Consider the following 15,951-nt stretch of genomic DNA (forward strand, 5'->3'; position numbering starts at 1 on the left):
ACCAGCAGGTGCACTGATGCACCTAATAAAGTCATGTGACCCAAGCGTTTATATTCTACATTCTGTAATGATTTTTCCTTCTATCACTTCAATGTACTTATGACTGTCAAAGCCATGTTAATGATCATATGTGCAAGTGTATGTTTGCAAAGGGCAATGTAAAACTTACTTGCAGCAGGATGAATAGAGACATGGGGATTAAGTCCACAGTTCTTGAAAGTGGCAACAGTGATATACAGGAGAGTGAAAAGACATGTGGAATACTTGTCTTCATGGATCAGGATACAGAAAATGAAAATTGGGATGTAATGTCACAATTTTACAAAACCCTGATGAGATTGCATTGTATGCTCTTCTGATCACCACACTTTTGGAAGGAAGTGGTTATATTGAAGAGAGTGCAGAGATGATTTGTTGGGGTGTTGCCCGGATTGGACGCTGGGTGTGTTTTCCCTGGAGAGAATGGGTAACCTCAGTAGCAAATAAAAGACACAAAGTAGGTAGATAGAAAATTTTCCCCCGTGGGAGTCAGAAATGGGTTTATGGTGAGAGGAAGGTGTTTCAAAAGGAGTTTGCAAGGAAAATTGTTTTACACAAAGTGGTTGATATCTGGAACACATTACTGGAGAAGGTGGTGGAATTAGATGCAGTCACTATGTTTAAGATGCAATCACTGTGTCCTGAGAAAGGATCTCAACCTAAAATGTTGATTGTTTATTTCCATGGATGCTATCTGACCTGCTGAGTTCCTCCAGCATTTTGTGTAGGGCGCTATGTTTAAGAGACAGATGATTGGATAGGCACTGTGGGCAAATAGAATTAGAGTAGATGCACAAAATGTCGGCATGCACACGATGGGCCGAAGAGCCCATTTCTCTGCTGTGACATCAAAGTTAGTCCAGCTTTGATCCCATACTTGGGACCAATTACTCCTCGAATAACTATGATTTATATTTTGGGTTATAACAGTATAATTATGATTTATGCTTAATTGAGAGAACAATGACTAAACAGACTTCAACTTTTCCACCAAACCTGTGCAATCTGTAATACTGTCAAGGTATGATAAGAACTGTGCAATCACCTTTAGTAAGAAACTGTTTTGTTCCCTAGGATCTCCAAGGAGCCCCTTGAACAGAACAGCCCTCACACTAATCACTGTGAGCAGCTGTGTCCTAACTGTGGTGTATGGAGGCCACTTGACATGCCCTTTGATGGTGAAGGTGACTCTGCATGTTCCTGAGCACTTCATTGCCGATGGTGAGTTTTTCCATTATAGATATTTGCAGAGCAGAAGAGTTATGTGATTGATGGTAGTAACGTGTGTGTGTGTGTGTGTGTGTGTGTGTGTGTGTGTGTGTGTGTGTGTTTTAAGTCTTTTTTAATAACGCTGATCTATATCTTTTGATTGTGAACATCAGCTAAATTGATTCCCATCAAATATTTTATCTTTATATTTGATATGATTCAATTAACAAAGCTAACAGCATTATAAAACTACAAAAATGTTTATGTCAGACTTTTAAAATTAGTTAATTTCTTGCTTATTCTGCTCTTACAGGAGCTCCCCTTGAGTTTTAATGAAACTCTTGAAGCACAGTTTGCCCAAAATTGGCACAACTCATGCATAAAATTACAGAATTTTAATTGCAAATCACTATAAGCATAACTAAAGTTCCTGCAGTTTTGTGTGTTATCTTCCTGGAAACCAGACAGCCTCCAAAATTGGTCATGGCCCCGGTGTGGAACGTCTCCCTTGGGAATTTATGCTAACTGGTATTTGGGGAACTGCTAAAAATTAGGGGAGTCATTTCTGAGTGCCTCTTCATTCACTGACAATTTTAAGTCAATTGATATTTTGTTATTTTCTAAGAAACCATCCATTAATATAACTTGGGAATATTTTGGGAAACATCTTCAGTCTTTAAGAAGAAACAGGGTACTAATTAATGGTTGATTAAAATGGCTATATTTTGTAATAAACATAGTTTTGACTATATTAATCAAAATACACCCATATATCACTCATACACATATTACTAAATCATTTCAAGGAAAAGGCTTTATAATTTCCTCTTCTTGCGAGATTTTGTCAGAATCAGAATCAAGTTTAATATCATCGGCATATGTCGAGAAATATGTTAACTTTGTGGCAGCAGTACAATGCAATACATAATCATGGAGAAAAATCTGAATTGCTGTAAGTATATTAAATTATTAAATTAAATAAGAAGTGCAAACAATAGAAATAAAAAAGTAGTGAAGTGGTGCTCATGGGTTCAATGTCTATTCAGAAATTGGATGTTTTTTTGTAGCATGTTTTTGATTGAAACTTTCAGAAAGCAAAAATAAACATTTTTTTAAACTAGATGGGCTCAAAGGAAAACCACATCACATGCACAGTATTTGCAGAACATTATAGAGAACAGTTCATCCTTGTTTCTATCTTTCTGCATAATGTGTTTCTGGTTTTAATGGTCTTTGTACTTTAAGTGAATAACATTGAACACTCAAAGAGTGAGCAATTTCAAGTTCCTGGGTGTCAATATCTCTGAGTATCTACCGTGGAGCAAAGATATTGACACAGCTACAAAGAAGGCACAACAGCAGCAGTATTTCAACAGGAGTTTGAGGGGATTTGGTATGTCACCAAAGACACTCACAAGTTTCTACAGATGTACCGTGGAGGGTATTCTAACTGGGTGCATCTCTGTCTGGTATGGGGGGTGGGGGGGGTGTGCATCGGTGGCTACTGTCCAGGATTGAAATCAGCTGCAGAGGGTTGTATACTCAGTCAGCTCCATCATGGGCACTAGCCAATGTAGTATCCAAGACATCTTCAAGGAGCATTGCCTCAGAAAGGCGGCATCCAACTTAAAGACCCACCCCATCCCCCATCACTCAGGTTATGCCATGTTCTCATTGCTGCCATCAGGAAGGAGGTATGGAAGCCTGAAAGCACACACTCAATGATTCAGGACCAGCTTCTTCCCCTCTGCCATCTGATTTCTGAATCAAAATTGAATCCATGAATATTAACTCACTGCTTTTTTATTTCTATATTTGCACTACTTATTTAATTTAACAATTTAATATTCACATACTTACTGTTTTTTCTATTATTGGGCCATAAGACATAAGAGCAGTATTAGGCTATTCAGCCCATCGAGTCTGCACTGCCATTTAATCATTGCTGATCTGTGATCGAACTCAACCCCATACACCTGCCCTCTCATCATATCCTTTGATGCCTTGACCAATCTGGAAACTATCAACTTCTGCCTTAAGTATACCCACGGACTTGGCTCCACTGCAGTCTGTGGCTAAGCATTCCACAGATTCACTACTCTCTGTCTAAAAGGATTCCATCTTACCTCTGTTCTAAAAGGTCACCCCTCAATTTTGAGGCTGTGCCCTCTTGTTTTGGATACCCCCACCATAGGAAACATCCTCTCCACATCCACCCTATCTAGTCCTTTCAACATTCAGTAGGTTTCAATGAGATCCCCCAGCATTCTTCTAAATTCCAGTGAGTACAGGCCCAAAGCTGCCAAATGCTCCTCATATGTTAACCCCTTCATTCCCAGAATCATCCTTGTGAACCTCCTCTGGATTTTCTCCAAATGATAACACATCCTTTCTGAGATACAGGGCACAAAACTGTTGACAATATTCCAAGTGCGGTCTGGCTAGTGTCTTATAAGGCCACAACATTATCTCCTTGCTTTTATTTTCTATTGCCATTGAAATAAATGCCAACATTGCATTTTCCTTCTTTACAACAGACTCAGCCTGTAAATTAACCTTCTGGGATTCTGGCACGAAGACTCCTAAGTCCCTCTGCACCTCTGATGTTTGAACCTTCTCCCCATTTAGATAATAGTCCACTCTATTGGTCCTTTTACTAAAATGCATTATCAAGTATTTCCCAACACTATTCCATCTGCCAATTTTTTGCCCATTGTTCCAATTTGTCTTAGCCCTGCTGCATTCTCATTGCTTCCTTAGCATTACCTACCTCTCCACCTATCTTTGTATCATCAGCAAACCTCGCCACAAAGCCATCAACTCCATTCTCTAAATCATTGACAAACAATGTGAAAAGAAGCTTTTCCAATACTGACCCCTGAGGAACGTCACTAGTCACTGGCGGCCAACCAAAAAAAGCCCCTTTTATTCCCACTCACTGTCTTCTGCCTGTCAAATATTCCTCAGTGCATACCAGTATCTATCCTGTAACCCCAAGATTTTATCTTGTTAAGCAGCCTCATGTGTGGCAACTTAGCAAATCCCTTCAGGAAATCCAAGGAAATGATATCCACTGCCTCTCCTTTGTCCACCCTGCTTGTTACTTCCTCGGAGAGCTGTAACAGATTTGTCAGACAAGATTTCCCTTCATAGAAACCATGCTGACTTTGAATTATTTTATTTACTCTCCCAGTACCCCAATACCTCTTCCTTAATAATGGACTCCAACGCTTTCCCAACCACGGAGGTTAGGCTAACTGGCCAATAATTTCCTTTATGTTGCCTTCCTCCCTTCTTAAAGAGTGGAGTGACATTTGCAATCTTTCAGACCTCTGGGACCATGCCAGAATCAAGTGATTCTTGAAAGGTCATTACCATTGCATCCATTATCTCTTCAGTAACCTCTCTCAGGACTCTGGGATGTAGTCCATCTGGTCCAGGTGACTTATCCACCTTACAATCTTTGAGTTTGCCTAGCACTTTTTCCTTTGTAATAGCAATGGCACTCACTCCTGCTCCCTGACACTCATGGACCTCTGGCACACTGCAGGTGTCTTTAACAGTGAAGACTGATGCAAAGTACTTACTAAATTTATCTGCCGTTTCTTTGTACCCTATTACTACTTCACCAGTATCATTTTCCAGTAGTCCCATATCAACTCTCACCTCCCTTTTCCTCTTCATATAACTGAAAAATCTTTTAGCATGCTGCTTTTTATTATTGGCTAGTCTGCCCTCATATTTCATCTTTTCCCTGCTTATAGCTTTTTTAGTTGCTTTTTGTTGGATTGTAAAAGCTTCCCAGGCATCCAACTTCCCACTCACTTTTGTTACATTATATGCCCTTTCCTTGGCCTTTGTGCACCCTTAACTTCCCTTCTCGGCCATGTTTACCTACCCCTGCCATTTGAGAACATCTTCTTCTGTGGGACATATCCATCCTGCGCCTTGTGAACTATTCCCAGAAACTTCAGCCAACTCTGCTCTGTTAATTTCCCCGCCAGTATTCTCTTCAAATCGACCTGGCAAACTCCTCTCTCATGCCTCTGTAATTCCCTTTATTCCATTGTGATATTGATACATGTGACTTATGTTTCTCCCTCTCATATTTCAGTATGAAGTCAATCATATTGTGATCACAGCTTCCCAGGGTTCCTTTACATTAAGCTCCCAAGTAAGATCTGAGTTATTACACAACACCCAATCTAAGACAGCCTTTCCCCGAGTAGGCTCAAACACAGCTGCTCTAAAAAGCTATCCTGTAAGCATTCAATAAATTCTATAGGTCAGTTGTGGAGAGCGCCCTCTTCTTTGTGGTGGCATGTTGGGGAGGCAGCATTAAGAAGAGGGACGCGTCACGTATTAATAAGCTGGTAAGGAAGGCGGGCTCTGTCGTGGGCACAGAACTGGAGAGTATGACATCGGTAGCAGAGCGAAGGGCGTTGAGTAGGCTACGGTCAATCATGGAAAACCCTGAACATCCTCTGCATAGCACCATCCAGAGACAGAGAAGCAGCTTCAGCGGCAGGTTGCTATCGATGCAATGCTCCTGAGACAGGATGAAGAGGTCATTACTCCCCAATGCCATTCGGCTTTACAATTCAACTGCCAGGGGCAAGATATGTTAAAGTGCCGGGGTTAGGACTGAGCTTAGTTACCATTCAATGTATTTTAGTAAACTATTTAAGAACTTTTTAAAAGCTATTTATTAATGTTTTTTTGAGAGGGTGATTTTAGATGCATATCATATTTATACTGAGTTAAGTATTGTATGTAATTAGTTTTGCTACAATAAGTGTATGGGACACTGGAAAAAATGTTGAATTTCCCCATGGGGATGAATAAAGTATCTATCTATCTATCTATCTATCTATCTAAATTCCCCCTCTTGCCATCCGACACCAACCTGATTTTCCCAATCCCCTTGCATGTTGAAGTTCCCATTACAATTGAGACATTACTCTTGTTACATGCCTTTTCCAGCTCCCTTTGCAATCTCAACCCCACATCTTGGCTACTATTTAGAGGCCTATATATGATTCCCATAGTGTTTTTTTTCACCCGTGCAGTTTCTTAACTCCACCCTCAAAGATTCAACATTCTCTGACCCTATGTCACCTTTTTCTAAACATGTAATTCTATCTCTTACAAACAGAGCCACACCACCACCTATGTCTTCCTGCCTGTCTTTACAATAGAAATTATATCTTTTGATGTTAAGTTGCCAACGATGGCCTTCTTTCAGCCACGATTCAGTGATGCCCATAACATCATACTGACGAATCTCTAATCGCGCCACAAATTTGACCCCCTTACTCTGAATGGCAAGTTCATTTAAGTACAGCACCTTCACTCCTCCATTCCTCGCCCTTTTGAATTTTGCCTCTGTGACACTACTTAACTCTTTGCTGTCTGAATTATGTATTGCATTGCACTGCTGCCACAAAGAGAACGTATGCCGGTGATACTAAACCTGGTTCTGATACTGATTGTGAACAGATTGGCCTACTCCATGTTGTATCTCAATAAATAAATAAAGAAATAGTCCTCCCACCTTAGTGAAATGGGGAGTACCTGTGTTCCTGTGGGTAGGTGAAACTGACTTCTGTTAATGAAAGGATATGGGGAAAAGCCAGGCATGACACATTTTCCTGATTTTGAATGCAAGAACAGGCTCAAGAGGCTGAAACGCCATCTGTTCTATGGGTTCTAGCAAGTAAACAATCAAGATATTTCCATCTAATGTAGGAGCATGCAATAAATCTTTCTAAAAGTTACATGGTACAAGTTACCTTTAGGACATTGCACTGAAACAATGCATAAAATCAAAATGCTACAAACACGTTATTATCATAACTTACTTTGTATAATTTATAATTTTTCCTTGAATTCACACAGTCAGGCTACATAATAAAATATAATTATTTTTCCCTTGAAGTGGTAGACTGATTTTATTGCTATACCTTAAAATGCATTCATCACCAGTAATAAACATTGTTAAGGGATTATCCAGTCCTTTACCAGTGTGTAATCAGAATCAGGTTTATTATCACTGGCATATGTTATGAAATTTGTTGTCTTTGTAACAGTACATTGCAATACATAAAAAAATTATTATAAGTTACAATAAAATAAATAAATAGTGTGCAAAGGAGGAATAGTGAGAAAATGTTCATGAACAGTTGAGAAATCTGATGACAGAGGGGAAGAAGCTGTTCCTAAAAACTTTGAGTGAGGGTCCTCAAGCTCCTGTGTGTCCTTCCTGATGATAGTAATGAGAAGAGGACATGTCTCAGATGGAGATTGTCCCCTAATGCTGGATGCTGCAATCTTGAGACACTGACTCTTGAAGATATCCTCAGTGGAGGGGAGGGGTATGCCTGTGATGGAGCTGGCCGAGTCTACAGGCATCTGTGGCCTTTTTTGATCCCGTGCATTAGATCTTCCATACCAAATGGTGATGCAACCAGCCAAAAGTTCAAAAGGGTCAATGGTTCATTTTATTATTGAAGTAAGCTTGTACAATACAACTCTGATATTTGTCTACACGTTAGCCATTGAATAGAGAAAGACCATGAGGGTCGATGAAAGAAAAGACATCAACTCCACCCCCACCCCGACATGAAAATGAAAAGAAACAAGAGACAAAACTCGCAGACCCCAAAATCACCCTCTCCCCCGCAGCAAAAAATCCGCGACAATAGCAGGCCCCTACCCCCTCGCTCGCAGAAAGAACAGCCACAGTAGCACCAAACCACCAACCCCACCCTAAACACAAAAAAATTAACAGATCACCCACCAGCCAATTGGCCACAAGAAAGAAAACACCGAGAAACTGAAGGAAACTGATATGACGTACAGTCTAATAATCACATAAATCTCAGAGTATCAGAAACATATTTTAGTCTGCATATGAGGAGAGCAGCCAGATGAACTCAGTCCTTCTGTAAAGAGTGACTGCCGTCCTGGGTCCTAACATGCCGATCTGTTAGTCAGATTACTCTCCACCGTACATCTGTAGAGACTTGCTAGAGTCTTGAATGTCATTCCAAATCTCTTCAGACTCCTAATGAGGTATAGCCACCGGCGTTCCTTCTTTGTAATTGCATCAAAAGATTAGCTTTATTAAAAATATATATGATTAGTATTTGCTTTATTAGCCACATTCGTCACATGCAAATCAAAACACACAGTGAAGTGTGTTATAAACAGGAAAAAATTCTGCAGATTCTGGGCGTTGGTCTGAGTCAATGACCAACACAGTTCAAAGATTATGCTGGAAGCAGCCCATATATATCAATGTGTTGGGCCAGATTAAAATCTCAATACTGTACACTAGACATAAATAAATGTAATTTCAATCTCTTACCTTTATCAACAATTGATGTGCTTCAATATACTGCTGAGCAGAATATTAGGGGAACAATCAGCTTGTTGGAAAGCGGATATAATTGCAATTCAGTAACCTTTGGGGGCAAAAAACAGTTGTTATCATTACTGAAGGTATGCTCCTTATATTCTTGGTTTAAACAAATTGCTTCAATCAGCTTAAAGATGACACATAGGTAAAAGAGCATTCTCTTGAACGTTCTCTTAAAAAATCTTGAGAATATGTTGTTCATCTCTTGTAGGGCACTTAACTTTAAACCAGCCAGCCACTGTAAATGTGTTGTTAGTTTTCCTGTCTTAGACTCAACTTAGAGTGATTAATTTCATGATGACATAGGCTTGAATGGACAAAAAAAGATAAATACTCTCATTAGTTATCACAGAATGCACACAATCTAACTCTTCTGTATTGCTCACAACCTGGGAAAAAGTGTTTCAAATCTTTTTCATGAAGTATAAACAAAGAGCAAGGTGAATAATGAGGGAAGGCAGGAGGAAAAAGCTTGCTGTGAGAGGAAAACCAAGGTGCAAACCAAGTGTGATAGTCCCCAGTGGTGCTGTCCCAGCTACTCATGTTCAATTCTGACTTCTAATGTTGCCTGCATGGAGTTTGCACGTTTTCCATGTGGTCTTCCCCTGGGTGGTTCAGTTTTGTCCCATGTCCCAGGTATGGCTGTTGCGATTAACTCTGATGTGGCTGACTGGTGGGAAAATCAGGAAATGTTTTTGGACTTATGTGGGAAACACTAAGTTCCAGGGGAGTAAGTCAGGGAATGTAGTACTCTGAGAGCTGGTGTAGACTTGTTACTCTGAATAGCATCCAGTAATGTCATAAGTGTATATGATTGATGAATTTCATGCTTTGTAAGGGCAGCAAAGCAGTGATGCTGAGGGAGATATCATTTTAATGATTGACGGAGCAAGCATAGATCATTGCGTGAAGAACAACACAAGAAATGTTTGACTATGCTCAGAGAACTGGAAGATGATTGTGTAATTTGAATACATAAGTGATGTAGGAACGAACGGAGCTTAGGTTTAGGTTTTGTGGAAGGGGTGAAACTTGAAAAAAGGATTTTGAATCAACTGTTAACATGGGGTGATTTAAGTCAGAGGCAAATTGAAAAAGTTTTCAAGGGTGAAGGGTGATGATTATCTTTTCATTAAATGTATCTTTGAAAGATGTTGAAAGCATATAGTTATGTGAGCTCGACCAGTTCTCCAGCTGAAAACAGACTGTGTAAAGGAAGTGGAAGTTAAATTGGTTTTTAATTATCTCAAAAGGAAGATTGTGTTTGTTTCTATTCCATAAATTTATTTTAGAATAGCTGGAAGTGGTACATCTTGTATGGGCACTATAGCTATAGCTATTCACCAACACAAACCAGCAGATTTCAAGTTCAAGTTTATTGTCATTTAACTGCATGTATGTATGTCGCCAAATGAAACAACTTTCCTCTGGAGCAAGGTACACAACACATATGTATAACTCACACGCAATGTATAAAATTGAGAGAGAGTTCAATAGTCTCACAGCCAGGGGAAGGAAGCTGTTCCCCATTCTAATAATCCTTTTTGTAATGCTATGGTACCTTCTTGCCCAGCTGATGGTGTAGTGGCATCAGTGCTGGATTTCAGGGTGAGAGGTCTAGAGTTCAAATCCGGCCTGCTCCCTTGCACGTTCTTTGCATGTGATCTCTTAAAAAATAAATTCACCTGGTAGAAGGCAAAGGCAAACCATTCCTGTAACTTGCCACGTACTGTACATGATTTCCCAATATGTCAGAGCAGCGTGGAGGGAAATCATCCGCCAACTGGAAGTTCCAGATGCGACCTACCTTCTGCCTGATGGTAGGGAGTCAAATAAATTGTGGGATGGATGGGAGGGACCCTTGACAATCCTAGGGCCCTGTGTATGCAGCACTCCTGATAAATATCTCAATATGTGGAAGAGAGATCCCAATGATCCTCTTAGTGGTCCTCATAATATTTTGTAGGGCCTTGTGGACAGATGCCTTGCAATTCCCATACAAGACAGTGATATCCTCATAATCAATGGTGCTTCTGTAGACATTGGTTAGAATTGGGGGTGTAGGGGAGCTTTGCTCACTTCATTCTCCTCAAGACGTGGAGAGAGTGCTGTGCTTTCTTAACTAAAGAGGTGGTATTGTTCTTCTAAGCGCTCCCAGAAACTTGGTACTCCTAAGTCTCTACATGGAGGAGCTGTTTATGTGCACTGAGGAGTGGTCAGTCAGCACCCTCCTAAAGTCCACAATATCTCTTTGGTCTTGTCAACTTTGAGCCTCAAGTTATTTTGCTTGTAGCATTCTACAAGCCGGTCTGCCTCTTCTCTGTATGCTGCCTCATCATTATTGTTATGAGGCCAGCTACTGCAGTGTTATTAGCAAACTTGATGATTTGGCTTGAGCTAGATCAAGTAAAAAAATCATGCGTCAGCAGCATGAACAGCAGTGGGCTGAGCAAGCAGACTGGTGCTCAATGTGATGGAGCTAGCCAACGTGAACTGAGTGCGGTCTTTCTGGTAAGAAGTCCAAGATCTAGTCACAAAAGAGAGCTGTTGAGTATCCAACGAGTACAGCTTCTGAGGGTTAAAATGCTGAGCTAAAGTTGATGAACAACATCTCGGTGTATGATGCACCATTTTTCAGATGGGACAAGACGGAGTGGAGGGCAGAGGTTATGGCATCATCAGTGGACTGATTTGAGCAATAAGCAAACTGGAAAGGGTCAAGTGCAGCAGAAAAATGGAACTTAATGTGGTCCATAACCAGCCACTGAAAGATGCCTCATTAGTATTGAGGTCAGTGTCACTGGATGGAAGTCATTAAAACAGGTTTCTGTTGACTTCTTGGACACCGGGATGATAGTGGCTGCCTTGAAGCCTGCGGGGACAGTGGACTGTTCCAGTGAATTGTTGAAGATGTCCATTAGAACCTCTGTTAACTGAACTGCTCTGTCTCCCAGCACCCAACCACGTATGTTATCATGCTTTATGTGGGTTGACCATGGCTAGGGTCTTCCTCACATCAGTTACAGCCAGACAGAGTGCCTGCTCCTTAGGGGTAGAGGGGGCAGTTTCCTTGCCAGCACATCATTCTGTGCATCAAGTATGCATAAAAGACATTTGACCTAGCAGGAAGAGAAGCGCCACTGTCAATGACTCACAGGATGGACTTGCATTCGTATACCCAGCCGCATGCAATTTGTGTCTCTGGTGTCACAGAAATTACAGTGAATTCGCTGTGAAAACTAGAGCTATGCAGGGGAAGATGTGAGAGGGCAGATTGTCTGGGACTTTTTACTGACAGCGACAATCATTTAAAATTGGTGTAAATTTGAATAACTTTGGGCAAACAAAGAGGGGGACCATCATAAAGATCTGATTTGTAAATAAGGACAACAAAATCAATGTGATGGTCATCTGGATGAATGGAAGAAATGTTTTAAAATCTTGAGAATCCTAAAAGAATCCTAAGAGACGCAGCTGATTTGGAGCATGCATGGTGTTAGTTTTGAGTATCGCTCAGGGTTGAAGTAGATATGTTTCTTGTGAATCAAAAAGATTTAAATTAATTGTCTGATTGCTGAGAGTAGCAGAAGTACTGGATATCTCACTGATGAAAGATGTGTGCATGAACATTAAGTGCCTTACGAAAATGTGGTGATTTGCAATCATATCCTAGAAGGAAATGGATATCAGACCATTTCTGACCCACAGCAGCACAAATGTTTAAGCAATTTTATTCCAATTATATTTTCCATTTTTATGCAGAGGTTGTTAAGATGCAGCAATGAAAGCAATATATTTCAATGTGTTCTTAGCAAACATTATCTTGAAATGTCAACTATCCTCCATCAGAAATTGTGCTCAATGTGTGTCTTAATATATTTATGCACATCTTTGTCCATCATAGAGTGAGGGGTGACCTCACTGAAACCAATTGAATTTTGAAAAGCCTTGGTAGAATGGACATGGAGAGGATATTTCCTTCGCTGGGGAATCTATGACCAGAGGACGCTGCCTCAGAATAGAGGAGTGTCCTGTTAGAACAGAGTTGAGGATGAATTTCTTTAGCCAGTGAGTAGTGAGCTGTAGAGACCAAGTCATTGGATATATTTGAGGCAGAGGATGGTAGATTCTTTATTAGAAAGGGCAGGAAGGGATACAGGGAGAACAAGGGAGATTGGGGCTGAGAAGGGAAAATGGATCAGTCATGATGAAATGGTGGAATAGTCTCAATGGACCAAATGGCCTAGTTCTGCTCTTATATCTAATGGTCTTATCAGTTGTGGCTATCTGACATGATTTGAGCATGTGTTTCAATTTTTTAAAAAAACTGGTTCAATGGATATCACTCCGATGGATTTAACTTTCAATTTTTGCATTGTTCAGGGAGCAGCTTTGTTGTCAGTGAGGGAAGCTTTCTGGATGTTTCAGACTGGTTGAATCCTGCCAAATTATCACTGTTTTACCAAATCAACTCCACATCTGCATGGACAAGAGACCTTTGTGGGCAAAAGACACTAGAGCCTTGTGAACATCTCTGTGATGAAGAAACTGGTAAGTTGTGAATTCTTGAGTTTTTGGCTTCTGAGATTGTCACCCATGGAATTTATGCAAATCTTTGTTTGTTTATTCACTTTATTTCTATTTTTGGAGTTTATTTTAGCAATTATTTCAGTTAGACCCAATGTAGGTTCTAAATATAGAACGGAAAACGTCCTCAGTTTATTCATCCTCAGACAATTTGCATTGCAGTTTAGCTGATAAAATTAATGCTTTCAAGTTGAGAGTGCCGATGAAAACAAAACAAGATTTTACAGAACAGTGCTTGCATGAATACTCCATGAAGAGTAAAGCTTCATCAAGCAAATGTGGATCTGGTTTTGATTCTGTGTTTTTCATGCTCAAAAATGTTTATTTTCAGTTATTAATTTCAATCCTCATCTCATAGAAGAGAACTTTGGAAACTTAAGCTATAAACAACTTTTTGTAATGGGTCATGGTTTTGCGGAACATTTACATGAAAATCATATTGTATCTCGAGAATTACACAGATCTCAGGCCCAAGAACTGAAAAAGCCTCTCCCGAGTTCAGTTCAGGGGAATGTGTAATTCATGTCTGATTTTTTAAAAATGCATAGAGGTTTGACCAAATTAGAGGCATTTACCTTGATTCAATTTTTGCTGCCAAATCAAGTACCAGTTGAAACCTAACTCCAGAAACTTGAACACACAAATCCCAGCTGTATTCCAGTGCAGTACCAAGAGATTGTGGCCTTGCTGAATATTCCACCCCTGAGATAATACAATAGATTCCAGGAAGATTTTCAAACGGGAGGCGGGGAATACTTCTCAGACAATGCTTATGCATCAATTGACAATTTTCTAATTACATCATGGCTTTTATTTATGTAATTTGGACTATTGTCCATGTCTGTTCTATCCACGACTTTCAGTATTTAGTAGATTTCAATGAGATCTCCCTCCCCCCCATTCTTTTAAACTCCAGTGAATACAGCCCAGAGGCATCAAATGCTCCTCATACATTTACCCTTCCCTTCTGTGATTATTTTCATAAACCTCCTCTGCACCCTTTCCAATGCCAGCCACATTGTTTCTTAGATTTGGGGCACAAAACTGCCCACAATACTCCAAATGTGGTCTGACCAATGCCTTATGAAGGCTCAGCATTACATCCTTGATTTCTTTTCCAGTCCTCCCAACGTCAATGTTAACATTGCATTTGCCTTCTTTACTGCAAGTTAACCTTTAGTGAATCCTGCACTAGCACTCCCATTTCATTTGCACTTTTGATTTCTGAATTTACTCCGTATTTAAAAAATATTCTGTACCTTTATTCATTCTATCCAAGTGTATGACCATGCACTTCCTTGCACTGAATATCATCAGTCAATTGCTTGCTCATTCTCCCAATCTGTCCAAGTCCTTTTTCAGACTCCCAGCTTCCTGAATACTGCCTGCCCCTCCACCTATCTTTGCATTATCCACAAATGTAGCTTCAAATCCATCAAATCCATTATTCAGATCATTAACATGTACTATGAAAAGCAGTCAATCTGACACAGACCCCTGCAGAACATCAGCAAATGCCAACCAGAAAAGGCCCCTTTGTTCCCATTTTTTGCCTTCTGCTCGTCAGCCAATCTTTGGTCCATGCTAGCATCTTTCCTGTAATACCATGTGGTCTCCTATGTTGTTTAGAACCTCATATGTGGCACCTTGTCGAGGACTTTCTGAAAATCTAAGTACGCAACATCCACTGTTATTTCCTCAAAGAATTGCAACAAATATGTCAGGCAAAGGGTGAGGAAATCAAGGATCCAGTTGAAGATGAAGGTAGAAAGACCTAGGGTTTAGAACGTGTTGATTAGAACTGAGGGTATGATTGCATTGAATGCTGAGATGTATTGAGTAAACAGCGGCCCAACATAGGTATTGCTATTGTCCAGGTGATCCTCTTTTCTATTATTCTCTAGGTCACCTTCGTAATTTATTTTTTGTTTCCTTTTTGCTTTATTAGCTGCTTTCTGTTGTTTTTTAAAAGCTTCCCACTATTTTTTTTGTTATCTTGTTTCCCTTCCCTGTTGCTTTAAAGCAGTCTTTGTCTCATCCTCTCTTTAGAATGCTGCTTCTGCATGGGGATGGATCAATCATGTGACTTCGGAATTACTCCCAGTAACTCCAGTTACTGCTACATTACTGCTACTCCCCTATTCCAATCAACTATGGCCAGTTCCTCTCCTGCTTCTATAGTTACTTTTACTCCACTACAATACCAATACATCTGATTTTAGCTTCTTCTCCTCAAACTGCAGGGCTGAGTTCTATCTCATTATGATCACTGTCTCTTAAAGGTCCCTTTACCTTAAGCTCTCTAAGACATAGTATTTGGAGCACAGATTTATGCTGGGGATAGGGAATGGATTAGCATATAATAGAGGGCTGAATCAATTTCTCTGGAATGATGGAAAGAGCTCCATTCCAACTTTATAGTATTCTGTTAATTTCTGTGATTTCCTTCACATTTCTTGTTCAAGTAGCTGATAGTCACAACAGATGTAATAGACTGACTCTACTGAACTTCAGGAAGATGGCTCTTATCCACTACGTGACACCTCTTCTACAGTGAGAACCCCTGCTTGCGTGATCAATGGGAGGCTCATCTACTACACCACCGCTACCTTGGAAGCGGCATCAAAGTCAAGGGAGAAGCGCAGGCATCCTGGTGAGGCCGAGACGGTGCGCTAATCGGCTACCGCTCCCTAGCA

The 15,951-nt window shown here is 40.2% G+C and overlaps 1 protein-coding gene across 5 annotated transcripts in view; it reads left to right on the plus strand.

Moving 5' to 3' along the window:
- LOC140731037 (astrotactin-2-like) overlaps positions 1–15,951 on the plus strand; it is a 1,710,280-nt gene that overhangs the window by 797,417 nt on the left and 896,912 nt on the right. For all 5 annotated transcript variants that reach the window (XM_073052234.1, XM_073052229.1, XM_073052230.1 and 2 more), the window contains 2 exons: positions 1,114–1,260; positions 13,052–13,219. In XM_073052234.1, the coding sequence (XP_072908335.1) occupies positions 1,114–1,260; positions 13,052–13,219 (315 nt within the window). The remainder of the gene's footprint in view (positions 1–1,113; positions 1,261–13,051; positions 13,220–15,951) is intronic.

Source organism: Hemitrygon akajei, chromosome 7, assembly GCF_048418815.1.
Source record: "Hemitrygon akajei chromosome 7, sHemAka1.3, whole genome shotgun sequence".
Classification (NCBI taxonomy): domain Eukaryota; kingdom Metazoa; phylum Chordata; class Chondrichthyes; order Myliobatiformes; family Dasyatidae; genus Hemitrygon; species Hemitrygon akajei.